The sequence below is a fragment of the Caloenas nicobarica genome, chromosome 4 (assembly GCF_036013445.1).
Source record: "Caloenas nicobarica isolate bCalNic1 chromosome 4, bCalNic1.hap1, whole genome shotgun sequence".
NCBI lineage: Eukaryota > Metazoa > Chordata > Aves > Columbiformes > Columbidae > Caloenas > Caloenas nicobarica.
This window is the reverse complement of record NC_088248.1, coordinates 61,408,581-61,435,283: the sequence shown is the minus strand read 5'-3', so window position 1 is coordinate 61,435,283 and position 26,703 is coordinate 61,408,581. Positions and strand designations below refer to the sequence as shown.

The window sequence follows — 26,703 nt, the reverse complement described above, 5'->3', positions numbered from 1 at the left end:
GTACTCACAAAGCAACTATAGCAGCTATAGGTATAAAATGATACTAAAACACTGAACTAAAAATAAACTGTGCTCAGAAAAGTAGTTCTTTTTTCTCATTATGGAGATGAGCATGCTGGTTTGCATTTTGCACTGTGATTTTCAATGACTTGCATGGTCTGCTTTACAAATATTGGATTTTTCTAAGAACATTTACCAGCTTGTAAAATTTATGGATAAAAGATGTCCGTTCCTCTATTGCCTTCAGTCTTGTGGAACAGTAGTAATTTTGTGAAAGTCTGTTGGGCTTAGTTAAAACACTTAGAAATAAAATAGAAATCTTCCCTTCTCCAGCACCATTTTAATCATTTTTTCCTTCTTTATTTCCAAAAGGTCTCTTGTGCTAATGTATTTCAAAGGCATTCAATTATGCAGCCCTATTTTACCTCCACAAATGTCCTCAAAACTTCTCATTATTGGCAGATACAAACTATTTATGTTGGATAAAACTGATTATGAAATACCAGCATTGACCAAAATCTAATGCCGATGGTAATTTTCAAATAGTTGACAACTGTCTTTCAACACTGTCAGTGCATTTTCCTGATTTTTTGAGGAAAATCATCAGAATAGCCCCTCTCACCCACTTCTAAAGTCCCATTCAGCTCCTTGTTATAAATTACAAAGTGAGAAAGAAAGTGATGGTGGAAAGATCACATCCCATACAATTTAAGCAAACCAAGAAAACATCTTGCTTGATTTATTGTTAAGTGCGTGAAAGAATAAACACATCTCTTTAAGAAAGTGAGAAAGCACTCTGATGATTAATAGGGACCACAGGGGGAAAAAATGTACCCTTTTATCCAAAAGGTCATTTACCACATTCAGATGTGATGGTAGTATGAATAAATACTATATTTGTGACAGAGATTTCAGTATTGTATGAGTGGATCATCAGAAAACCAAACCAAACCATAACAATAACAAAAAAACACAAACAAAAACCAACCAACCAACAACCACTAAAAATCAAGTTTCTGTGATTGTATTTGGAAAAAATATGATCACAAACGGGAATGTGGCCCTGTCCTTGAAAGCCAAATTTTTATCACATAAAAATAGAAGCAAAATAAAGTATTTCCCAAATCCTGTTTTCCCTGGGAAGCTATTAAGAAAGTGGATAAAAACGAGTGGCAATGTCACCTGAAAATTTACCATCCCCACTCTAACCACAAACATACAGGGTTTTTTTTAAAAAAAACCAGCTTTTTAATCTAATTTTCGTTCCTTTTTCAGCAAGCACTGAAGCTCCGATCGGTTGAAGACGATGCCTCAGCTCCCCGACGCTTCCCAGCAGCCCCGCCACCGCAGCTTCCAGCACGGACACACGAGCTCCCGGCTCCCGGGACACTCGTGTCACCGCGGAGGCGCCTCTGAGGAACTCGACCCCGCCCGCCATCCCGCCGCGCATGCGCCCGTCGACACGCCCCCAGGCTCGGGCAGCCGAGGAAGTTTGGTCTCTCGGCGGCCCGTAGTTTCCCTGGCAACCGGCAGGAAGCGTCGCCGGGCGCGGGGCGGCCCGCCTGGCAGGCCAGGGGTGTGTCGGTGCGGCCGGGCGGTAGCGCTGGGTCGGGTCGGGTCGGGCCGGGCCGGGCCGGGTGTGGCCGGGCAGCGGCACAGCCCCGCAGCGAGCCCCCGGGGCACGGCGCGCTGCCGCTCCCAAGAGGCCCGTACGAAGAGGGGTTACCGCTGCCCGCCGGCCCCGCCGTCCCCTGAGGCCACCTGAAAGAGGCGCGTGCGCCTCCCGCCTCGTCGTCTCGCTGGGTCTTCTGATGTCCCACGGTGTTCGTGAGTGTGGGTCTGTGGCGACTTGCCAGAGCTTTGCTGTTTGTGCCTCTTGGTGCCCCTTGTCTCGTTCTTACAGAGCCCGAGCGACACTGCGGGAGAGCTGACACTTGCCAGGGTTAGCGAGCAACCTCGCCTTTAAAATCCTGCTTACTTTCATCCCGCTGTTCCCACACTCTAGGCCACACTTTTCCTCCTTTGAAAGAAAGGTGATTTTTCTATTTCTACTTGAAAATTTCTGTCCTCTGCTTGCAGTCTGCCATCTGCCACTAGGTTGGTTCATTTTTCTGTCAAGTCTTGCATGTCACTTGTTTGATTCATAACTGTAGTTCTGCTGTCTGACCTGTCTACAAATGCATGTGACTCTCCCAGCTCTTGACTACACAAGACCTTTTATCTTGCTCTGAAGCCTGAGACCTCCTTATGAAAAGCTCTTTTTCCACTCTTTGCCACCTCCTCCTCTGGCAATACATAGGCATGTTATCTTAGTTGTGTTTTTACAAAACCCTTATCCTTAACTCTTATCTTTACTTTTGTCCCAGAGGGCTAACGTTGTCCCAGCCTGTTGTCACACCTTTCACTTTCTCTGATGGTACAACCAGTGACTTTTCAAATGCATCTAGATTTTGCCATTAGTTAAAAACTTAGTAAGGTCCTTGGTATGTATATTGATTACTTCTTGGAAGAGGAAAGCATTTGAATACACATGAATTACTTCTGAATATTTTTTCTGAGACAAATACATACGTTATTATTAGCAAAATGACTGCATTATAAGCAATTGTACATTTCAAAGTTTGACACTGATAGTGCTATTTTGTGATATATAATGCTAATGTCAAGAACTTAGCTGCTGATTTTATAGTATAAAACCATTTTGATTCTTATTTTTCTGATAGTTAGAAATATGGTTTTTAACTGTAATGTGATTAGTGTTTTGAGATAATAAGCTGGCACTTACAAAATCGGTAAACTTTCTATGTTATTGTTTGCCTTCTAGGGCTTCAAATTATTTCTGATTTTAATTATTTGCATTTTACAAACAGAGTAGTTCCCATAAGTGTCATTTAAGTTTTTGTGTGTTCTGAAGACACTTTTGATTGTCTAATTGTGGTATATTAGTTCTTTTACAAAGACTGGAGTCACTGTCTTTTACAAAGTCACTGGAGACAGGCCATATTCTGAAAATGGTAGGAAAGAGAAACCAGGATGTACAGTGGGTGAACTGATTAAAATCACTGGTTGTGATTAAATCATCAGTCAAGAGGTCTTGATTTAAACTTTCAATTTTAGTTTTGCTTTGTATTTTAGCTAATTTGGTAGTTATTACTATATGTTGTTTCTCAGCATTCAGTAAAACACAAGTGCTGGGGCCTTATCTCTTCTTACTAGAAGCACAAATAATCCAAAATATTTAGTAGTTTAGATAATGGCAAATATACTTGACTGGAAGTTTTGACTGGAGGGAAGAATTAGAGAAACCAAGCTAAACAAGAACTGCATGTACAAGATTCTAGCAGAGATTATGGCAGGTGGCTTACAGAGCTGAGGGAGTGGAAGAAAACAAGAAAAAATCTGCCTCTAATTTATCCTTATCTCAGTGTTTGGAATTTAATCATGTTGATCACAAAAATGAGTGTCATCACCTTGCAAAAGGAGGTCATAGCAAGGTGGGTGTCAGTCTTTTCTCCCAATTAACAAGTGGTAAGACAAGCGGAAATGGCCTCAAGTTGCACCAGGGGAGGTTTAGATTGGATAATGTGAAAAATTTCTTTACCAAAAGGGTTATCAAGCACTGAAATGGGCTGCCCAGGGAAGTGGTTGAGTCACTATCCCTGGAGGTGTTTAAAAGATGTGTCAGTTAGGGACATGGTTTAGTGGTGGACTTGGCAGTGTTAGGTTTATGGTTGGGCTCTATGATCTTAAAGGTCTCTTCCAATCTAAATGATTCTCCGGTTCTCTTAAAACCTGAAATTATTCCTCGGAATAATTTATATTATTCATCCTAGTGTCAGGCTTGGTAAACTAAATAGGCAGTAGATTTTTATCATGGACACTTTAACCCAATTATATACATATGTAATAACATGTGTAGCTGGTATATTAACATTTAGAAGATATGTGTACCTGAATCTTTATTTAAGGATGTACACGGAAATTTATTTTTGCATTCTTTATAAAAAAATACTTTCTTCTTACTGGAATTGAATTTTGTTTTATATGTTCTTTCTTTACTGCTTTACATTTCTGTTTTCTTATTGATCCTGTTTTGCTTTTTGTGTCCTGAATCTTCTTGCTCTTGTCTTCATTCCTTCATCCTGGCCTTTCCTCAAATATTTACTGTCTTCTGCTGTAGCTGTACCCAAGTAGCCTATTTCACTCTGGGCTGTTCTGCTGAACACTGTGATGCTGCTCGGATTTCTGTAGGCTACCCTGAAGGCAGCCTGTAGCTAATTTCACTTTTGTTGCAGGTCTCGAAGTACAGAAGTAAATGGGAGCAGTGCAGGACTAGGAGATGTGTGCACTTGAAAGATGGAGTGATGAGACTCTCAAAATTATGCTGTGCACTGCTTAAGATATATAAGAATAAGGATTTATTTTCTGGTACACTTATTCAGATATTCTTGATTGACTGTTCATGTCAGTCTTTGTACCTGGGGATTCTAACCCTTGATATTCTGTCATGTAGGAATCAAAACTATATTATGTTTTTAATCTTTTTCTATTCTAGGAAGTAATGTTCCAAGAATGTCATCAGGCATCCAAATAAAACCAAAGACTGCAGTACAGAAAAGCAAGACATCTCCTCTGCCGTGTTCTCCAAAACCTGCAATTAAACCACAGCCAAAGCCTAGCGACAAGCTGAATCCTAAAACTATTAATCCGGTATGTACAGGGGGTAGGTTTTCTGTTTGTTTAAAATAAATCTCACGTTGGAAGAACTTTCCTTACTTTATGAAATGCATGCAGGACGTGTTTCTTCTGGTCCAGTTTTGTAAATTCAAACTAAACTTTTTAAATTAATCATATATTCCCTAATTTATAAGCTCAAATGCCTGAGACATAACATGTTTATTACTTTTTTAAAAAAGGAGCTTTGGTACAATTGTGGCTTGGATGGTAACTTTTTTATTTTCCATGTACTTTTGCCCTAAAAAGAGATTTAGAGCTAAAATTTAAAAAGGGTTGTGGGGTTTTTTTGGTATAGTTACATATTTTGGCACCTGCTGCTTTAGAGGAACTGATCTCAATTATGCAATGAAACCAAAAATCAGGTAGCGTCTCAAAGATCATCTAGACCTCACAAAATCTAGCAAATTAATTGCTAGTGAGTATGACTTGAAACACCGAGGTACTGTCAGTATGTAATACTTTGGGAAAAATTTGGGCTCTCAGAAGACTGGTGAAAGGAGTTGTTTATTTCACGGAAGTCCTGGGCCTGGAGAACCAGCTTTGAGTGGGTGAGTTAAAGCTCACCACTGGGCCATATCAGCCAAACAATTGGTAATGTCACAGACTTTTTGGAAAACAAACTAAATGCAGGAGTACTTTGTGAGGTACTTGTTTGCCATAAGCAGAGGCTGAATACTTTTGTACGGGCATTTTTTTTCTTGAAACTTTTTTGCAGGTAGTACAATGACTTTAATTAAGCCAAGAATTTGTCAAATCAAGCACACAATTTTAACGATCTTAATGTAGGTTCAAATACTCAAAACATAAAAATTAAGATTTCATGGCATTACCTACTACATGCTTTGTGATAAGAGGTTTAATCTGGGAAGTCACATTGAATGACCATGCTAAGAAATAATATCATAGTTCACATGCATAAGAAGCATGTATATGACAAAAAACAACTTTGTGCAGGCTTTTCTTCTGTGAAGCTCCTGGTTTCCTTCTCCAGTGAGTCCTCCCTAGATTCTCATCCAGCATGAACCTTCCTGCTGATGCGCAGTGCCTTCATACCGTTTCGTCCAACATTTGGTGTTTCTCTCACATCTTGTCACTCTTTAATTTTGTCTATACTCAAGATGAAATCAGAAAAAAATCTGCCTTCTGTATGTTACTAGTATAACAACAATAAGAGCATCAGGAAAGTGAGAGGTCTTTAATCTGTTAAGAAGAGAATTTGTAAGATTTCAGTGTTAAGATTTTCAAGAGAAAAGAGAAAAATAAGGATACTCCATCAGGAGAGCACTAATTCTACATTATTTACTCATTTTTTCAACTTCGTAGCCAGACAATTCTTAAAAGCAGTTTTCTGATAAATGTACCAAATATATGTTTTCCACCCCATAGCTGCAGGGGTTTTTTTTATTAGCTTTAGAATTATATGACTGAGTTCCTTTTTGGTAAACTGCAGTTTAAACATCTTTAAAGTTTTTATCAAACATTACTTTTATGAATAAATAATGTACTTTCTTCACAGTTTGGTGCTCATTCTCGACCACCTTCTGCATTTGCTGCCATATACGCTAAAGGTGGCATTCCATGCAGGTGTGTTGGTTTTGTTTATTTTTTACTAAATAAATTAAGGTTAGGTAGTATTATGGAGATTCAAATACATTTATTCTTGTTTATTCTTTTATTTAGGCTGTTTGATTCCATTCATTTCTGAAAAGATTTCTGATATTTAACACTTTTCAAAGTAGAAAGCAGTTTTGCAAGTCTTCGAAATTGTCTTATCATAGAATCATTTAGGTGCAAAGAGACCCTCAGGATCATCGAGTCCAGCTATAACCTAACCTAACTCTAGCACTAAACCATGTCACTGAGAACCTCGTCTGAACGCCTTTTAAACACCTCCAGGAATGGTGACTCCACCACTTCCCTGGGCAGCCTGTTCCAATGCCTGACATCCCTTTCCGTGAAGAATTTTTTCCTAATATCCAATCTAAACCTCCCCTGGCACAACTTGAGGGCATTTCCTCTTGTCCTATCACTTGCTACTTGGGAGAAGAGACCAACATCCTCCGTGCTACAACCTTCTTTCAGGTAGTTGCAGACAGCCATAAGGTCTCCCCTCACCCTCCTTTTCTCCAGGATAAACAGCCCCAGTTCCCTCAACTGCTCCTCGTAAGACTTGTGCTCCAGGCCCCTCACCAGCTTCATCGCCTCCTCTGCACTCTCTCTAGTATTTCAATGTCCTTCTTATGATGAGGGGCCCAAAACCAAACACAGGATTCAAGGTGGGGCCTCTCCAGTGTCGAGTACAGTGGCACAATCACTTCCCTGGTCCTGCTGGCCACACTATTCCTGATACAAGCCAGGATGCTGTTGGCCTTTCTGGCCACCTGGGCACAGTGCTGGCTCATGTTCAGCCGGCTGTCAATCAACACCCCCAGATCCCTCTCTGCCAAGCAGCTTTCCAGCCACTCTTCCCTGAGCCTGTAGCGCTGCCTGGGGTTGTTATGACCCAAGTGCAGGACCCAGCACTTGGCCTTGTTAAACCTCATGCAATTGGCCTCAGCCCAATGATCCAGCCGCTCCAGATCCCTGTGTGTGGCCTTCCTACCCTCCAGCAGATCAACACTCCCACCCAATTTGGTCTCATCTGCAAACTTAGTAAGAGTGCACTCGATCCCCTCATCCAAATCATCGTTAAAGAGATTAAACAGAACTGGCCCCAATACTGAGCCCTGGGAAACACCACTCGTGACCAGCTGCCAACTGGATTTGGCTCCGTTCACCACAACTCTTTGGGCCTGGCCCTCCAGCCAGTTTTTTATCCATCACAGAGTACCCCCATCCAGGCCATGAGCTGCCAGCTTCTCCAGGAGAATGCTGTGGGCTACAGTGTCAAAGGCCTTTCTGAAGTCTAAGTACACAACATTCACAGCCTTTCCCTCATCTACTAGGGATGTAGTTGGGTAGCAGTCTTTTGGTTCTTTTTTTAGGTAGTGTTAATAGTTAAGCTGCAGTTTTAAAAAATAGCTAGATGTTTGCACTTTTGGTTTGTTAATCCTCTTCCATGAAAGAAGTTGATTTTTTCGTGTAATGGTGTTTACTTTCCTACTAACAATGATAATAAAATAAGTGCCGTTTTAGTAAGTAGACATCTTGCAGTCTTTTTGTGTCTGAAGTAATTAGTATGACAACATTTTCTTGAATATTCCAATTCTGTAGTTGTAAACAATATAAAATATTAACAAAACTACTTTTAAGTAATAGTTAGTGGTATTTTAAGTTACTTTTCTGTATTATATATTTGTCTAGAAAATAAGCACTTTAGTGTTTTGTCAAGTGGATGCAGAATTGCTTAACAAAAATGGAAGTAATCATTAATACATGTATATACATCTATAAAATAGTCATTAATACATAGCCTTTATCTGTATCTTAGGAATAACAGCTGAATTCCAATACGATTTTCTTTCCGTTTCAACTGATTTCCATTACCATTTGTTATTTGAGGAAAATGTTTCTTGATATTTATCAAAATAAGTAACTTTGCAAAGGGAGCATCTTCTGTGTCAGTATGAGAGGCATCTATCATCATTATATCTTTTAATTTCTGATTTCTATGTGATTGGGAGCAGAATTTTGAAAACTGCCGTATTTGGGAATCATAATATTTGCCTTGTTAATTACCATTATATGTTTCACTGAGGAGAGCAGTATGTATTGAAATTGTGTACATAACATTATAGTGATATTGTAAACCAATTAGTGGCATATTTCAAGTGAATAGTGTTGGAAATGAATTATATCTTATTATATGTTAATTTGTTAAAAAATTATTCTTTATATAGGTTAGTGCATGGCTCAGTAAAGCACAGACTGCAATGGGAATGCCTTCCTGAAACTGTTCCCTTTGATCCTCTTCTTGTAACACTGGCAGAGGTAAACTCTATTTTCTTGCAAAGTTAAGCATACAGGATTTCCTATTTGCAAATGTCATTTTGTAACAAGCTAAGCTTGCCTTAGTAGACTCACCTACTAGGGAAGTATGAAAAAAACCCCCATATTTATGAGGATCTTGTATGGATGAAGATGTTCAAGAACATTGCTATTTGTAGTTCTTTAATCAGAGCATTTTGAGAGAGCTAGGGAGAGCTACTTAATCTTCAAGATACTGGCCAAATACAAGACAGATACCCAGATAGCCAACTGTTGAATTAAATACTTCAATCCATTTTTTTCTTTTTTAAGATTAAACGAAGCTGTCAATTCCCAAAGTAACTTAGAGCTCTTATTATGGAAAGAAGAAACACTTCAGCCATATGGCTTTAAATCTTTGAGTTCTGCCTGTCAGGTCTTCACTGGAAGTGCATATTTGTACCATCTACATGCTTTTGGTTTTGCAGGAGGGTGTGTGTGGTGGAAGGTATTTTTCCTTACATAGTTCCCCCCCTTTTTTTTTTCTTTAGGGTATGAAAAACATTTACAAATACAGCCTATTATTGTTCATAGTCTTGTTGAAAAATTACCTTGGGTAGTTAAAGTAAATGAAGAACAAATATTGATTGAATTGACAGTATTTATAATGCAAGTTTTAACATTCAATGTTGCAAAAGAAAAATAAAAATATTCTGTGAGAAGAGTTGTACTCAATGGCTCCACATGGTGGAGTTAGTGTATTTTATGTTTTGAACTGATGTAACAAAATCTAAACTTTATCTTGCTGCTCTGTGGAAATTTTTTAATGTGTTTTTGTTTAAAAGAAGTCCAACTATTAAGCAAACATGTTTTACATTTGAAACAGGGTCTAAAAGAGACAAAACATCCCTATACTTTTGTTTCAAAGGAGGGTTTTAAAGAATTACTTATGGTTGAAGGTGCTACTGAAAAAGCAATTCCCTTATTGCCTCGCCTAGTTCCAGTGTTAAAAGCTGCACTGGTATGTCTTACTCTTCATGCAGGTATTTTCATGGATTTTTTTCCTTTTTTCTTGTGCTGGTGAGGACTACACGGAAGATACTAATGTGATAAATCTATTGTATTGGCTTTTGTTTTGGGGCTTGGGGGTGTGGGAACAATTTTTTTTTTCTTATATTAATCCTGTCTTGGTTTTATTAGGTAAATATGTCTAACTGTCAATTCAGATGGGCAACTCCTTGTATAGCTGTATGAGAGTAGCTATGGGCAAATTCTGTGGAAATGTTCTATTAAAGATCTGAATATAAGCAGAAATAAATATATATTGGGGGCATTTTTATATATGCACACAATAGCATGCAAAAAAAGAGATTAAGTAAAATGGAGATGCAAGAATAAATGCTCAAATGTTAAATTTAAAAATTCAACACGTACTACAAAAAAAACCTCAGAATATGCCAATGAGGAAAAGGGAAGAATACAGTTAAAATACTTGAAGTAATATTCTTAATTTTAAAAATATTTTTAACTTTTCTACTCCTTCAGAAAATAAGATAAAGTATTGAACTTAAAGGTAATATCTTTTGGATCTTTTTCATATCTTTCAGAGCCCTTTTCTGGTTCAGCTACTTGCTGTCCTTTAATCTAGCTGTGTCTCAGTTCTGGTTTTGTAGAGATGGCTAGAAGTTTGAAAATTCTTTGTGATGTCAGATCAGAGATTAATACAAGATCAGAATTATGTGTTATCAGTATCTTTGGTTTAATTTGGAAGGCAATATTAGAAGAATTATGCTTGTCTGTTCTTCCAGTTGCTGTTACTCTACTGATAATTTTTATTGTTGCATTGTTTTGGTATAAAGTCTTGTTAAACCTTCTACTACACAAGCAGTTGATGACTTCTAGTTAGAAAAAAAAAAAAAGCCAATATGTTCAGGGACCAGATGTCAGAGTGGAAAAATAACTGTTTAAAATAAAGGTCAGTATTAGTCCAAGAATAAAATAAATTGTCATGAGTCAATTTCACGGCTAAAGGAGGAGTGAGATAACCAAAGCAGAGAACTCAGGTTTAGTGTAACCCTTCCATGGGAGCAATAAAGATGACAAAGCACCCTAGAAGTAGTTAAGAGTCAGATAATTGCTGGCAGGTGACAAAGCTGTAGTTGGTAGGGGACTAAATTAATTGAGCCAGAAAGTCATTGGCTCCTGTGTTTCTCCAACAAAGACAATTAATTGTTATGAATTACACAGAAATTACCCTGAATTAATTACATTTGTAAGTAAAATGTTGTCTCCCAGTTTCAACATACCCACAATTTAAGGGTTCTTCCTAATATGCTGTGAAGCATTACAATTGTTGTTGTGGCAAACTGTTTATTTTGCCTGCCGATTTTTTAATTTCATCAATAAAAAAATACTGGTTTCCTTGTTTCAGAAGAAATGTAAGAGTTTCGCTGACATTTTGTGGATACCTTTGTTTTCTATTCTAAAAATGTACCTCGGTTTTCAAATGTTACCTCTAGATACTAATATTCAGTCATATTGTACTTCTGAACTTGTAACATTATAACAATTAGCAGTTGCACAGTAGTTTGAATTTTTAAAAATACTATATGTAGTCATAATGTAGAGATTGCAGTTTTGAAGAACTTGTGCCTCTGAATATTACTGACGGTTTTCTTTTTCACGCTCTGAAGGCCCATTCAGATGATGAAGTATTTGGAAGGGGATTGGATGCTTTAGTTCAACTGAGTGCTGTTGTTGGCCCACCTCTTAATGATCATCTTAAGCATCTACTCACAAATGTAAGTTTTTAATGCTGTATTAAAAAAAGCATCTATATTTGTTGTTGAGATGTTTACTATAATATCTGCACAGATACAGTGGAGGACACAGCACTTCCGTGAAAAGCATTACTTCATATATTCCTCTATGTCTATCATTCTTTAGCAATATGGTGACTTATAAAGTTCTAGCAAGGTCCAAAACCTGCTGTTTAATGTCAATTGGAAAAAAATGGAAGTGTTGTCTCTACTATTTGAAAAAGATCCAGCTTCAAGCTTAAGGTGAAACAGGTGCTAGGTTTTGAGGAGAAGTTTTTGTTTATTGTAAAATGAGTTTTGCATTTTAAGTGTGAATATTTAAAAACAGATCTGTGAAACTTTCAATAAGTTAAGCAAATATTCCCACTTCTTTCAGATGGGAATTCTGCACAAGGAGGTTTTCATGAAACAGAGTGGGATTGTGGAAATTATTTTTATACTGAGTCGTTCCGTAGACATCCTTCTTCTGTCAGACAGGCTTTTCATGTTTCATTTAGCCTGCTCCCAAAGTGCACTTTTACAGCAAAAATAACAGGACTGTTTAGATACCCAGTGCAGAAGAGAGAAATTGCAGTAGTTATCTTTAAAGTATTTCCACTATAATAAATCTCTTTCAGTGTACGTGAACAATGTGTTAACTTTTCTTGTGGACAGCACATTAAGAATTACTTTTTTTTTTCAAAGTTTGAAACCTCTTTAAAATTTGTTTGCTAAAAGAAAAAAAAGTATTTTTTGGCTAACAGTTGAGTCTTCTTTGAATTTACATTTTCTCATCAATTAACATTTTATCGCCTTTGCCTTGACTGAGGTCCGTAGTTTGACGTCAGTTATAAGCTATAAAGTGATGTTTCTTTTCAGCTTTAATTTTACAAAGCAAGATAAAATAAAGTAATAAAATAGAACTATATTGGCTTCTTTGCATATATTGTACTACATTGTGCAACAAACCTTTTTGTTTTACTTTTCCAATAGCTTTCAAGGAGATTAATGGACAAGAAATTTAGAGAAAAAACTACTGTTGCTTTACAAAAGTTGGAACAATATGGTGGAAAGGTGAGTTGTCCAGATGATTATTCTGTAATCTGCACATTTGAATGCAACTTTGCCAAAACAACTTCCAGCCTTTCAGATTATAACCCCATTCTGAAAACTGCTTATTTTGACGTCACAACCATTCATATTGCATAAAACACAGGCTTTCACCCTTTTGACAGTAAATTTCTCAGCTAATATTAACTTTTAGTTCTCTACTGTTTAATAATGACAAAGATAACTAAAAGCTGTGAATCATACAATTTATAGACACTATATGAATACTCTCATATATAGTGCTAGTGCTCCTTATTTTATTCACATTTGTTTTATTTTTGTCAACAGGCAGCTGTGGCTATCATAAAATCTAAAATTCCAACCTATTGTCCTATCTCCTCTTGAAGAAGAAATCTATAGTGATTTGTACTGTAAGGTGAAGTTTGGAAAGAAACTGCCTGTGAACATCTCTAACACCTATTTGGCGTATGATATATTCTCTTAAAATAATCACAATTCCTAAGTATGATGGAGAGTGGGAAAAGTCCTATCAGTTTGTGAATATGGAATTATGGAAGATTGTTTAACATAACTCTGTATTGGCTGCTATTTGCATATGCATTGTGCTTACAATGATATTGACTAACTGGCTATTATTTCAAAAACACAGTAAATATTGATTCTTACTTTGTTGTAAATTACCATTTCCTTTAATTGATCTGCAGTGCTTAGTATGTTTTTGGCTGTAATTAATTACCTAAATAGTAACTAACTTGGTGTTAAATTACATATGTATACCTGGTTTTGAAGCACATAACTTCATTTGTTGCACAGGCACAGACAGATGCAATTTGGGTTCACCAGGACTTACTGGGTTAGATGTAGAATCACAAGAATGCATCTACACTCTCAATAAATCAGCTTTTTAAGGTATGAAGCTGAAGGTACTGAACAGGTGGCATATGGTGCAAAACTGAACTGGTAGGATTCAGCGTTTGTACATGAATGCATTTAAACTCAATTGCAAAATAATTCCTAACAGGTTTTGTAATAAATACTGTTCAGGGTTCATGTTGTTATAGATATTTGAGTTACTCTGTAGGGAGAGCTGACTGAAGTAACAAAATTTGCTGTACAACTTTTTCTGCTGTGGAAAATTTAACTCTCAAATTTAAAGCTGTTGGAAGGGTGTTTGCGGGTTTTGTGTGGGGTGTTTTTGGTTGGTTGGTTGTTGGGTTTTTGGTTTTGGTTTTTTGGTCATCAGAAGATGCTGTCACATAGGCTGTTAAAAAGTATGTCATGTGAAAGCTATTTCAGAATTTTTGGAAAATTACCACTGCTCAGCTAAATGAAATTTATTTCAGGAGCCTGCTAAGATCACTGCAGAGATCAGAACTCTGCTAAGTCAAGATCTAGGTATTTAAGCTTTTCTTTAAACATTTTTGCCAGCAATATTATTTTTTAATCGGAAGAAATACAAGTATTTGTTTAACAACTCAAAAAAACCCAAACATGCATCTTTTCTTCATGTTTACTTTATTATTTTTTGTTACAAAATGTGCACATTTAGTTTACGCAAACACACTACAGCAGATTTCAGGTGTACATGTATTGTACTACTCTTATCCTACACTGGTGATAGCAGAGCGGCCTTCAACATGCCTCTAACATCCCATCTCTACACCAGAATAGATACCTGATTTATTTTTGCAAAAGAATACTTACAACATTCTTTCTACTTCATTAATCCCCTTTCTGCAGCGATGTCACAATGAAGATTGGCCTGTCTCTGGTAGCTTTTCACCTAGTTTGGAGTATTGGCATAAACTCTGTGGACAATATATCTTAAAAAATACATGGCAGGGGCAGTATTCGATTTTAGGTACATACATTTTTAGAAAAATCTTTCTGGGTTCAGAATTAAGGTAGCTCCAATCTTAATGAAGAAATAACTCCTTAAAAAAAACACAGTACAGTTGTCACGTATAGATGATATTATATAGCTGAAGTTTCCAATTTTTTCCTGATTCCATCTCATAATTAAAGATATTACAAAAAGCTGAAACAGATGTTAGCTGGTCTAGCAGTCAGTATTAGTAGATGCTACTACATAGTGATATTCATTCTGAGCACCAAAGTGGAATGGAAGCTTCAAAAGGAATTCATGCCTTTTTCTTCATTAAAGGCAGAAAGACACATACTCATGAAAACAGTATTAGGATCCAGTTAAGGTTTCTTCATGAAAAATCTAAAGTCAGAAGATCCTTAATTTTATGCAGAGAACTTTGCAGACACATCCAAGAAGAATTAGAAATACAGTATGCAGGACTCCTGATATTCATGTCATGATTAATTAAATGCAGATTTACTAGTTAAGTGTGATTGATAGAAGCTTACTTGTATTTGGTAGGGTGTAAATCTACCAATAAGCAATTGCTTATTTTTTCTATAACAGTTCTTCCTCTCAAGTTATCTATTTTGTTAGCTTTGGATTTTTTTTTTTTAAGAGAAAAGCAAGTCAAAGGTGGAAGGCAATTGCAGCAAGATTTGCATCATACATTGATTATAGCACTTTAACTCAGTGTTACTCAAAAAATCGGGATTACACCAGACAAATGTGAAAACAAAATACATGGTAATGCCTCTGTATAAAGTAGAAGCTAAGATTTAAGAAATACACTCAAACGTCTGGAGATTAATCCAGTAGAAATGAGTAGCAAAACTAAGAGTATTTATTTAATCTTCTTGTGATAGTATCTATTTTATCTAGAGGTTGGAGTGATAATAAAGCTGCATAATGTCAGATGTTGTTTTGATTGGGTTTGGAGTAAAAATCTGACTTTTCAGAACAATTTTATTAACTAAGCAGCCATTTTTGAAATGCTAAGTTGTGCATTTTAGAAAGTTTTTTGGGGGAAAAGTTTATAATAAAAAAAAATCTATTTGCATAATACATCTCAGTGTAAAGCTGAGTTATTTTATTTATGATGAAGTGGGAAATCCATCTTTTAATGTTGCAGAATAGCTCATATTTGTCCATTAGTTGTAGACCTAATGTCTTCATTAAATCACATTTTCAAAGAGCTGCATGGATCGCATTATATTCTCATCCTGTAAAAGAGATAACAAAAACCCCCAAATCATACATCATTACAAATGTGTTGACAAATATCTATAGTGAAATTGGGTAGAACTAACTGTATTTTAGTTAATGACAACATTATTTTTCAGCTTGTTTGGAGAAACTGTTAGCAGAAAAAGGTTGTTAATAGATCTACACTTAAATAGATTTTTTTTTTTTTAATATATTAATTAAATGAAAATTGCCCAGAATGCAACAGCATGTTAAGAAAATAAAGTCTGCAGTATTTCAGAGGTTATATCCAGTATAACGAAATACATATATACAATAAGTACTCAAGGAATAATGGTTGTATCTGAAGTGTGAATCCCTACATGAAAGTGCTAGTCCTGTGTATCTCACAAAGGAGCCTTTTTACAATTTTAGGGCATCCTATTGCATAGCTAGGGATGACCTCAAAAATAAAATAGATCTAAGTGTACATCTTTGCATGAACCAAAGTTAAGTCAGTTCCACAAATAACACTCTGACTCCTCAGCTCAGTTTTTCCATGTGTTCACACTGAAAGATGTAGATGCTTTCCAGTGCTACTTCTGCTTCCTGATTGCTTTGCATTAGGTAGGTAATAAAACCTTCAGCTTCCAAGTTCTGCATAATCCTTACTGATGCACCATTCTGTACTCCACTTTTTATCAGTAAATAACTTTCAGCACAGCAGTCAGGAAAAATATCTTTTTTTTTTTTTTTCCCGTAACATTTACTTTTCAGTGTATAGAAGAAAGAGTTTACATGTAGTAGCACATATTTGGTGGCACTTTTGGATCAACAGTTGGTTGCACAATACAATAGAAGAGTATATTACACGCTCGGCATTTGCTGTTCCCCACTGTAATGATCTTCTTTTTAAATCTGAATGCATACCCTTCAGTACTTTCTTGAGAGATAATCTAGCCATCTTTAATTCTAGTGGATATAAAGACTGAATTTGATAGAATATTTTAGGAAGTTTTGTGAAAAAGGTCCACATAAAACCCTCATAATATTCTCTGCTACTGATAGGTATATAGGCCTTCTGTACATTAATGTTCCAATAACACATGTTCAGTATCAATTCCCAGTGAAATTATTCACTGTTCAGTCTAGTGGGTGATTTGCTTTGTAGAAAATGACAAGTCTGAGTAATTTTCTCAATTTATGTTATAAACCATGCATAGTGGGCTTTTTCATCTTAAATTCTGTATGTCATCTCAAGTGATGTTGCTGTAAGAAGTGATCTGTGCACAATTTTGTGCTGATTAACTTATAAAAGCAATGATATGTAATATCAAAAATATGTAGATTAATACTTAAAAAGTTTGTATAAGACATTTACTTTATTAAATTACTATATTAAATTCAAATAAACTTTTTCCCACTGCATTGTTTTGAAACATCACTATACTATTCATGATCACTGATTAATGTAAGGTTAAAATTTGGTTTAACTGGAATCATTTATCATTTAATTATTTACAAATGTTTCTCTATATACATCGGCAACTAAGCTCAGCAAATGTGCAAAGCAAGCAACATGCTCTTAATTTAGAAAGTGCCAATTTTATAATATATGTACCATCACTAATGAAACTAGTAGTTTTCTATAATCAACCTGATATTTCTGAGGTTTGCTGTTTCTATACATAAGACTTCCAAAGCCCCTCCTGTAATCAGTCAAATGGGAAGAGTCTTCACAAGAACATAGAGGCTTCTCACAATATTTGAAACATGGTGACTTTTAGTAGCTTTTTTCCATCTTCAAAAAAAAACCCCGCAGATACTTGCATTAAAATTCTTTGGCAAATATATCTTTCTCATTTGCCTCTTTTTTCAGTACATTTTTCTAAACAATTTTTTGTAATGGATTCATTGAATGATTCCTAATTCAAGACATTAGGAGGTATTAGTCCATATGAAGCACAAACCATGAAGTTTTTATTACTGAAGTTTGAGATGACTCCTTTGTTGTTTTCAGGCTCACCCAGACCATCAACATTGTGTATGGAATGGGTTACCCCTGCAGAAAATACGCCTTTTTATCATTGCCTGACAAGTTAGAACCATGGTCAATGCAATAGAACACTGCCAACAGATAAGACACTATGCAATACACATTGCTAAGGATATACAGAACAGCCACAGTTAGAAAAGTTATCCCCAAGGAGTAACTACAGATGCATATAAAAATAGACCAATTCTAGAGCATCTTTGCTATTTCATGTTCAGCTTTCCCTATTCTGAATGCTTAAAAAACAATCACTGACTAACTGCATTTGTCTTGCTAGTCATGTTCTCTCCCGTCTCTTGTCTGCTGCTCTCTTCTTGGTACAGGAGATAAGCAGCAATGCACACAGGCTAGCTTGCTGGTCTGTGTCAGCTCATATTAAATCAGAGTCAGCCTGGATGAGGTATCAGTAGAACACTACTATGATTCCTTATATTTCTCACTGTAACAAATAGTGTTGCATACTGTAATCAAGCATATCCTGTCACTAGGTCTAACATGACACTTTGCAGTACATAACAGCCTCGTATCACGCCAAAGACTCGTCATCATTATTTTGTGCTATATCATGATTCTTTTTCTTGCATTCTTTAACAGACAAATTAACAGTACTTCCTTAAATTTTTGAAAATGCAACTTATCTTTCCTTGTATCACCTCCTGATCTGAGAGCAAGCCGTGTTCTGAAGGGCAGAGGAGTGAAAACAGGCTGTAATTCCTGCTGCAGAAGTTTATTCTCGTTCCTGGCTCTAGAGGCAATGAGCTGCTTTCAGCAGTTGAAGGAAATCAACAGGCACCTGGGTTGTGTAAACACTTGCAACTAATAATCACAATCAGTTCTCACTTTCTTGCCTTGAGAAAACTTGCCTGCTGTTAACTCCTGCCATCCAACACTCAGAAAGCTCCTTGCACTCTCCCTTTTTAAGGCCTCCAGCAGGTCATGACTTGCTGTTTGAGAAACACTCGTATAGATGATAAATTCTCAAGCAATATTATTATTATTACTACTGTGACTATATGTCAGTTGTAATAGGAATGTGTTCGTCAGCATGGACAGAAGACAGGAATAAATATTTAGCTGAATGTGAAGAAACTTTTTTTGCTATCAAGTACAAAAAAGCCCCCACTGTTAAAGAAGGGATGCAGGCGCAGTCATCTAATAATCAATGACAGCTTGTATATAACATCTCTTCTGTAGATTCAGGTCACAAATTTATTTACATTGTATAGTGGTTTTGTGTAGTAGTGTACATACATACTCTACCTTGAAGAAATACTGTCTCTGGTATTAGGAGTACCATCACTGTCACTCCAGAAATCTGTGCAGCACTATGATAGCATCAGCCAACAGATGCAGGTTCAGGACTTATCACTGGGTACTTACTTTCTGGCAGCTCTCGATGAATTCATCTATGGTAACTACTCCATCTTTGTTTTTGTCCATTTTCTGTTCAGAAAGAATAAGAATGTATGTTTATCCTCCTGAAATCCTGCGTAAAATAAGTCATTTTTATTATTCATTTCAGTTATCTGTCGACCTGGGAACAACCAGGCCAAAATGCTGTAAAGACGTAGTAAGTGATATACTAGAATAAGCTTAAGGAGCTTATTATTGAAAAAGCGAGGTGTAATGAGTAGATCTGAGAAACCTGGGACAGAACCACAGAAAAGAAAAAGGATTAAAAAATTGGTAGGATATACAAAACTGTTACAACAATGAAAATCTTTCCATACCTGCTAACAGAGCAGTCTTTTTGGTTCCTTAGTTACCTAACCCACCTGGAAAAATGTTTCCACATGTTGTCTAGGTGCATCCTCCTTGAGAACAGGATAGGTACATTTCCCCATCATATCATATATTGCTTTCATTATATCAAGCATTTCCTGAAGAAAAAAAAAAAGTTTGTGTAATGTAAGGTGTGTTGTATTAATAGACACTGCTTTGACTCAGAACACAGAAATGATTTTTAGGAATTACATTTTGATTTTTAGGAATTACATTTTAGGATAAAATACCAATGCCTCTTATTTTATGACTGAACAGCTTCAAGAAGGAACTACTATGTTCCTAGAAATTCTAGCATGTTAGTTCGGCTGTCATAGATAAACTTGTTAAATAGATGCAGATGTATGATTTTGATTTTAAATAATTTAGAATATGTGCAAGTTCATGGATTGTGGGAAAAATCTCCTGAGGTCTTGTGAATAGAACTAAACAAGAAAATAAATTCTGTAACAGCAAGTGAATGGTCAAAACACATCAGCTCCTTACAACTGAGTTTTCCCCAGAGAAAACAGAAATACCCATGCACACACCTGCATATATGTAAAGAGTCCTCATTTTATATCAACAGCTTTGAATTTTGTTAGTAGAGTGGCTTGTGAATAATTACAAAAAAAAGTTATCTGCCAGTATGCAGAGAAATTATGCTATATATCACTCTTTTATAATAATCATTAATTGTTTTTCTAAAAGTGTAAAATTAAGTATCATATATATATTTACATAAAGACCCAGTTCTGAAAAAACATGTATTTTAATGAAGCCACTCATTTGGTCCCACTGTAATTTGAGTATGTGTTTGAATCCTTGCAGAATATAAGGTGTAGGAATCTTTTTATATAAGTTCTCTTTCAAGTAAAAATTTTTAGAAGTAGATTCGTATAATGAATAACAATTATGGCCCTCATACTTAATTCTTGTTTTGTCCAAATATCGTACCAAACTACTAGTGACTGTATATGCAAAACATAGGCATAAGTTGAAGACAAACATTTCTGTATCTGAAGAACTCTGACCTTTTACAATTTCTGTGAAGATTTTCCCTTTTCAATATTTATATATGCCTTTAAAATGAGATACTTTGGGTTTAGCATGGCTTTCATAATAGATATTTATTTGATAACAATACTAATTTGACAATAAAGCCATTCTTCTTTGACAGCAGGACTTACATATACAACCTTTAGTTTCAGTGATTAGTGTAAAAAGTAGACGTTACTTACCTCTTTAGTTATGTATCCATCCTTATTTATATCATACAAATTGAAAGCCCAGCTCAGTTTCTCCTGTACTGTCCCTCGGAGTAAAATGGAGAGACCCATAACAAAATCCTAAATAGAAAAAAAGTCTTGGTCAGTGTGGAATTGAGCAGTTTTCACACACACTCAGAAATCCAGAATAATGCATTTGTCAGAAGCACGGAAGTCTGGAAGGATGTGTTGTTTCTATTGTTTTTGCTTCACAGTCAGTGTTAAGGATTGCTGTTTTTTAAAATAATTAACAATCTATGCACTGTTTGCTACACTCATAATTATTAAGTAAATTAAGTCATTTTCTATAAAATAAGCCATAATTTTCTGTTTAGTGGATTTATCCTCTGAAATGGCTCACATAAGCAGTTCCTGTTGAACTTAATACCAGGGAAGAGCAATTCCCATGGTTTAATGATCCAAAAAAAGCTTAAGTGGGAGTTAGATTAATCTAAGTATAGGAGAGAACTATTTACTAAGAAACATTACAGTATTTTTAAATCTAGACCTTGTTGGAAGTAGTTCCCGGACTCTTAGATCAGTCTGCTGCAGTCAACATTTGAAACTTCATGTATGATACAGTATACTTCAATACTTAAACCTTTTATTTGGAAATATGATAGGGAATAATATTTATTATGTGTTTATGTACCACGTTAATGCTTTTGTGACCCACTAATACTCTATTGCTGTAGAGCTACTCCACAGAAATAAATCAGAAGACTTTCGAGATTATTTATAAGTCGTATTTGGTTATAGGATTTTGTTTCATCATTAATAGTGTTTCAACAGCACAAACCTCATTTACATCTGGTAAGCATCTTGCAGATTGGAGAAAATACCAGCTGGGATGTGTTATCACCTGTATTCTGTATTTCTTAGCATGTAAACTTTTTTTTTAACAATGGCTATTTTTTTTCCTAACCATCTCCTCCACTTTGTTCTATTTGATAAACTTGTAAAGCCATAAATCTATGAAATTGTCTCTATAATAGATTGAGAAGAATATGGCAAGAGCTTGTATCTAAAAGTGCATTTCTTTGTCATTGACAAAGACATATGGGAAGTCTTAGAGTAACATTAAAGCAAAGATAATAAAAGCTGAAAAAATTCTTATCTGCACCAGCAAAGTTTATGCATTCCCTTAAAACGGGAACAATGGAAAAGATCTCACTGAGGTTAGACATAAATTACAAAGGTCTGGTGTACCACACAGTCAAATGAGTATACCCAATACAGTGAAGCATACCCAGATGTCATAGCCTCAGACGGTCTAGGAGCCACAGACAGCTCTTGTGACAGCTCCAGTCTTTTCAACAATTCAAGTGCTGTGCTCTGGGTTCTCTTAGTCTGTTGTAATTTTCTGTGTTATTGGTATACATGCCCTTTGGGGTAAATGGGTACATGAATCTTGAAAGAGTTTTGCTCAACTTGTCTTGTCTACATCTCAATGACTAATCGAGGGTCACAGGGTTAAATCTCCAAACAGCTCTATATCAGTGTACTATTAAGTATTAAAATGTTAAAGAAATTCAGAACAGATTTGATCACATTATAGCATTAGCAATTAACCTTTTTAATTCAGTGCCATATCTTCAAATCTTTTCTGCACTGTTTTCCATTCTTGATGTAGCTTTTCCTGAAGTCCTTTGCAAAGGTCTCCAATAACTACATTTTCTTAGTGTATTATATTTCAGAACTCTGAATTTATTTTTAATTTGGCACCAGCCAAATTTATTCTACCTAAACAGAGTTAGGTTCTGGTTGGACTCCATGACCTTAAGGGTCTCTTCCAACGAAAATGATTCTATTAATATGATTCTATGATTCTATTCTATGATTCTAAACCATATCTATGTTTCTTTTCCTGATTATTTCTCTTTTTTCCTTTCTGTGATGCACCACCCATATGTTATAATAGGTGGCTTCCTGGCATCATTTATATCGCCATTTCCAAGGCTGCCCTTGTATCATCATTTAAAAAAAACATGCATAAAAAACCTGGTTTGCACAGGACCGAATAGCCTTATAAAATCTGAGACAACTCAAAAACCTTCCAGGTGTGTGCTATAAACTTTGCAAGATCAGGTCATGCCCATCCATATTACATCAACACGTTTGGGAATTGTACCTAGTTCAGTCCAGGTGCATTGCCTTTGTCTGAGTGTTGTGCAGGAGTCCACCTCAGAAACAACAGAAAGGACTTACCATAAGAAGAAGTTGTGATGAGCTGAATAAGGACCAGTTAGGATGGGATATCTTTGCTACATACTTTCACGCAATTGAAAAATATAGCAATAAAATCATATAGAAACAGAAAATCTGATTCAATGGATATAGGCTAAATCCACAGGATAATTTGAGCTAGATCCTCAAAGAGAAAAATTCTCTGCATGGTGGAAGATGATGTGTGTGTCAGAGCAGTATAGCTATGCAAGCTGTTAAGCTACTAAACCAGTGCAGAATGACACAGGAAAGCAACATTACTGAGGGTAGCAGCTAAGCTCAAAGTGTCTGTCTATATGCTTGTTACCATCGACACAGCGGCGCATGAATCGGGCACACCATTTAGCACGGAGCACGAACCCAAATCCCCAATTACAGTACTAGAGTACCCAGATGTGTTGTCCTTCCTGGTTTAAGACATCTGATTTTTGGGGAAGGAGTAATTCTACTTTTAGATCCTATTTATTTTTGAAATAAGATTCACAGTAATGCTTGGACACCTACAACCCCTAAGGATGCCAACACTGTCCACTGAGAGGGACAGTCCCATGCAGCTGAGCACCTAGTGAGGAGATGTGCATCTGATCTAGGGTCACAAAGGAGCCTACAGCTCTGGAGGAGGTCTGGACTGAGACACAGTTCTAGGTCATTTCTCTCTTCAGCCTATGGCAACGAAGTTAGAAGCACAGAAATCTGTGCTTTGGTACTTGCCTTTACTCCTTTTCACAGCTTCTATTTCTACCTTGCTAGCTTCCTGCTGAGCGTGCTAACACCTGTAAAGACTGGAGACCTCCATTAAATGCCAAACTCTCCTGTGCCTAACTATGTTCCTGCAAGAAAGGGGCATGTCACACTGAAGGGTTGCAAAATGAAGGATTCTTGCATCTCTTTTGAAGCCTCTGGGTGCTCAGTATCACAACCTGCTCACATTTCAGTTCTGCACTACATCTGTATAGAGCCTCTGGTTGTGATCTGGGATTAATTTTGGTTTGTTTTGTTTTTACAGCAGTGATTAATTACCTCTTAACAAGGTTGTTGATGACTTTCTGATTGCTTTATCCTTCAGTAAATATTTGGGGAGAACTAGTTCCTTAATAAATTAATGAACGAGCTTAATACTGTCCTGTCTCAAATCCACAGAAAAGCTTAAAATTATTCCGCCTGATCATGTGTTCCTTTATGTCTCATTCAAGGCCAGAAGTATATAGGCAGGCACCTAAATCCATTTTTGGTTTTAGCCATGAGGATTTTGGAAAGGAATTAAGTGATGAGCGTTAATGACAGAAATGGTGGAGCCTTGGCACACATAAAACAAATATCACTGAGGAGGCGCTGCTGTTAAGAAGAAATATGGAAATTTGAAAGCTGGAAACAGACTTTTTACAAGGGCATAATAGTGAGAGGACAAGGGGTAATGGCTTTAAACTGAAGAAGGGTAGATTTAGATTGGATAGAAGGAAGAAATTCTTCACCATGAGGCTGATCAGGCCCTGGAACAGGCTGCCCAGAGAAGAGGGTGTTCCATCCCTGGAAGTGTTGAAGGCCAGGCTGGATGGGGCTTTGAGCAACCTGGTCTAGTGGAAGGTGTCCCTGCCCATGGCTGGGAGGCTGGAACTAGATGATCTTTTAAGGTCCCTTTTTGTGTTGAACACAGAGAATCACACTTGGATACATTCATTAAACTGCTACCCTCACATTACTGCCTTGGAGACAATGACTGTTTATCACTGTTAATATTAGTAACATACCAAAGTTGTGTTTGATCTTAAGATCTGGACTCTCCTATGGAATGGAGTTAACATGCTTGTTAATTTATTAATTAATGCAAAAATTTGAGGAATACATCAACCAGAAAATCACCAACAACTTTGCTAAGAATTATTAATAATTTTTAGATAAACAAACAAAAATTGTGTTCTTGGGTTTTTTTTTAATAAAAATGACAAAAATCTTTGAACAACTCCATTGCATATGGGCACAGCTTTGTATTTTAAAGGCACTGAGAATTAGTGGGATTACTGAGTGACTTTCCTCAAGATCATATCTAGAATAGCCTTAATCTGCATCTACAACAAACTAAGGGTACTGATTTGGACATTTCCATGTGGGTGCAATGTGATTTACCTTTGACTATATGTCTGAAGTTAACTAGCCTCATTTTTTCTGTGTAAATAACCTTGAGGCCCAGATCTTCATTTTAGTTCAGTTACAATATTCATGCAGCAAATGAAAACCTTGCTTTCACATCTGTCACTGTCTGATGGATGAAAAGATCTTCAGTTCACTAACAGGCCAGAAGAGCCCTGCAATACCTGGGTCACTAGGTTCTCTGAAACTCTGTCCCTCATGCTAAAGCAGAAGTACTTGGCATAAGTAACGAAATAAGTTAGTCTCAAAATGGATACAATCTTGGGATACAGAGAGATAGGTTAAAGCAGCCAGTTTCATGAGTTTGTTTTTTATGCTATATATAATGCTTCAGTTGGAGAGCCTCACTTTTATCAGAGAGTACACAGATTTAGGGATGACAAAACTCTAAGGACACGGCAATCTCATCCAATGAAGGTGTGCGTTTAACTTGTGCTAAAGTCTAACACTTCATTGTTGATGGTTTAAAATTTGAGGAAAAAAGAGCAAAAAAAGCTAGAACAAATTCTCTCTTTCTTCTTCCCCACAACTCCAGCTACCACTGCTTCATTAGAAAAAGGAGAGTGCAACACAAAAAATGTCATTCTTACCTACATTCTTTCAGTACCATTTCAGATTTTCATACGCTTTTTAACATAGAAGAGAGTCAAAGAGTGTTTTTAATCATAGGTCATTATTTTAAATTGTATTTACTCCTACACTTTGATATAAAAAGTAAATTGGGATGACTGATTATTTATTCTCCAAACTGTTAAATCACTCCCTTTTGTGCTATATTTTTTTCTAATGGAAATCAGAAAACTAGAGTATGGATTGGTAGAGAATGCATATGGCACGGTTGCATCTAGGATAAAAAGGAGCAGGAAGAAATGACATGATTGTGTTTTTGACATTTCACAATAGCTACTTTCACATTTTGCAGCTACTTTCACATGATTAGAAAAAAACCTAAACATTTTTAACGTAAGGAGGATGCTTTTAGAATGGTTATCAGATAGTTTGTAATTGTAATCTTGCTACATGAGACAAGGACACAGAAGCAAGAGTCTTTTGACAGCAGTGGAGTTATTCTGGCTTCACAATTAGGGCAAATAATATCCAAGCCTGGACAGCTCTCTGAGTTGATATTGAACAAAAGTAAACTGGAAACATCTATTTTGGCAATGGAAAAAAAAATCTTCTTTTATTTTCCTGATTTATTCCAAAGCCTTTATTTATTTATTTGTTTGTTTGTTTGGTACACAGACCTGCATTTTGAGATATTCAAATCCTTTAAAAAGGGCTTAATATCTACTGCATTTTTTAAGGCTTTTTGTCTGAGATACAAATGTCAACAATTGTCCAGGAAAGATACTAAAGCTTCTTTTGTTCTCATTATTCTTAATGATAACAGCAGAAAAAATTCTCAAATACTGCTGCTAAAAATATTTTCTCTCATTGCCTCTACTGTTGCTGATTTGACCAGAAGGACTCCATGTAGAATTAGCCTATGTACAGAAGATGTGAAGAAAACCTCCATTCCTGCTCCTGGTTTCACAAAGAGGCAATTGATTTCAGCTGCTCAGAAAAAGGTAGATGGGCTCATGTTTGTTGTTGGGTGTTTTTTGTTTTGTTTTGTTTTTTAATAAATGCAAATAACCCCCTACAAAATGATCTGGTTATAGTCCCAGTTGAAGTATAGAT

General features: G+C 36.3%; 2 protein-coding genes across 7 annotated transcripts in view; one reads left to right on the top strand and one right to left on the bottom strand.

Moving 5' to 3' along the window:
• The first annotated feature begins 1,652 nt into the window (after positions 1 to 1,652).
• PACRGL (parkin coregulated like) lies at positions 1,653 to 26,520 on the top strand. 4 transcript variants are annotated; one of them, XR_010606100.1, is made up of 9 exons: positions 1,653 to 2,033; positions 4,556 to 4,710; positions 6,254 to 6,321; positions 8,577 to 8,667; positions 9,530 to 9,664; positions 11,337 to 11,444; positions 12,435 to 12,515; positions 12,840 to 13,421; positions 26,486 to 26,520. XR_010606100.1 is itself a non-coding variant. In XM_065633513.1 (9 exons), exons 3-9 carry the CDS (start codon positions 4,573 to 4,575, stop codon positions 12,894 to 12,896), a joined length of 678 nt encoding a protein of 225 aa, XP_065489585.1. In that variant the 5' UTR covers positions 1,810 to 1,827; positions 1,904 to 2,033; positions 4,556 to 4,572; the 3' UTR covers positions 12,897 to 16,882. The 4 variants fall into 4 exon arrangements, 3 of the variants coding, with proteins under 3 accessions (XP_065489586.1, XP_065489585.1, XP_065489587.1); XM_065633513.1 differs by lacking the exon at positions 26,486 to 26,520 and having other exon boundaries at positions 1,810 to 1,827; positions 1,904 to 2,033; positions 12,840 to 16,882; XM_065633515.1 differs by lacking the exon at positions 26,486 to 26,520 and having other exon boundaries at positions 1,819 to 1,942; positions 12,840 to 16,882.
• KCNIP4 (potassium voltage-gated channel interacting protein 4) overlaps positions 14,023 to 26,703 on the bottom strand; it is a 314,408-nt gene continuing 301,727 nt past the window's right edge. For all 3 annotated transcript variants that reach the window (XM_065633512.1, XM_065633510.1, XM_065633511.1), the window contains 4 exons: positions 20,620 to 20,727; positions 19,393 to 19,497; positions 18,998 to 19,060; positions 14,023 to 15,602 (listed from right to left, as the gene is read on the bottom strand). In XM_065633512.1, the coding sequence (XP_065489584.1) occupies positions 15,555 to 15,602; positions 18,998 to 19,060; positions 19,393 to 19,497; positions 20,620 to 20,727 (324 nt within the window). In that variant the 3' untranslated portion in view covers positions 14,023 to 15,554. The remainder of the gene's footprint in view (positions 15,603 to 18,997; positions 19,061 to 19,392; positions 19,498 to 20,619; positions 20,728 to 26,703) is intronic.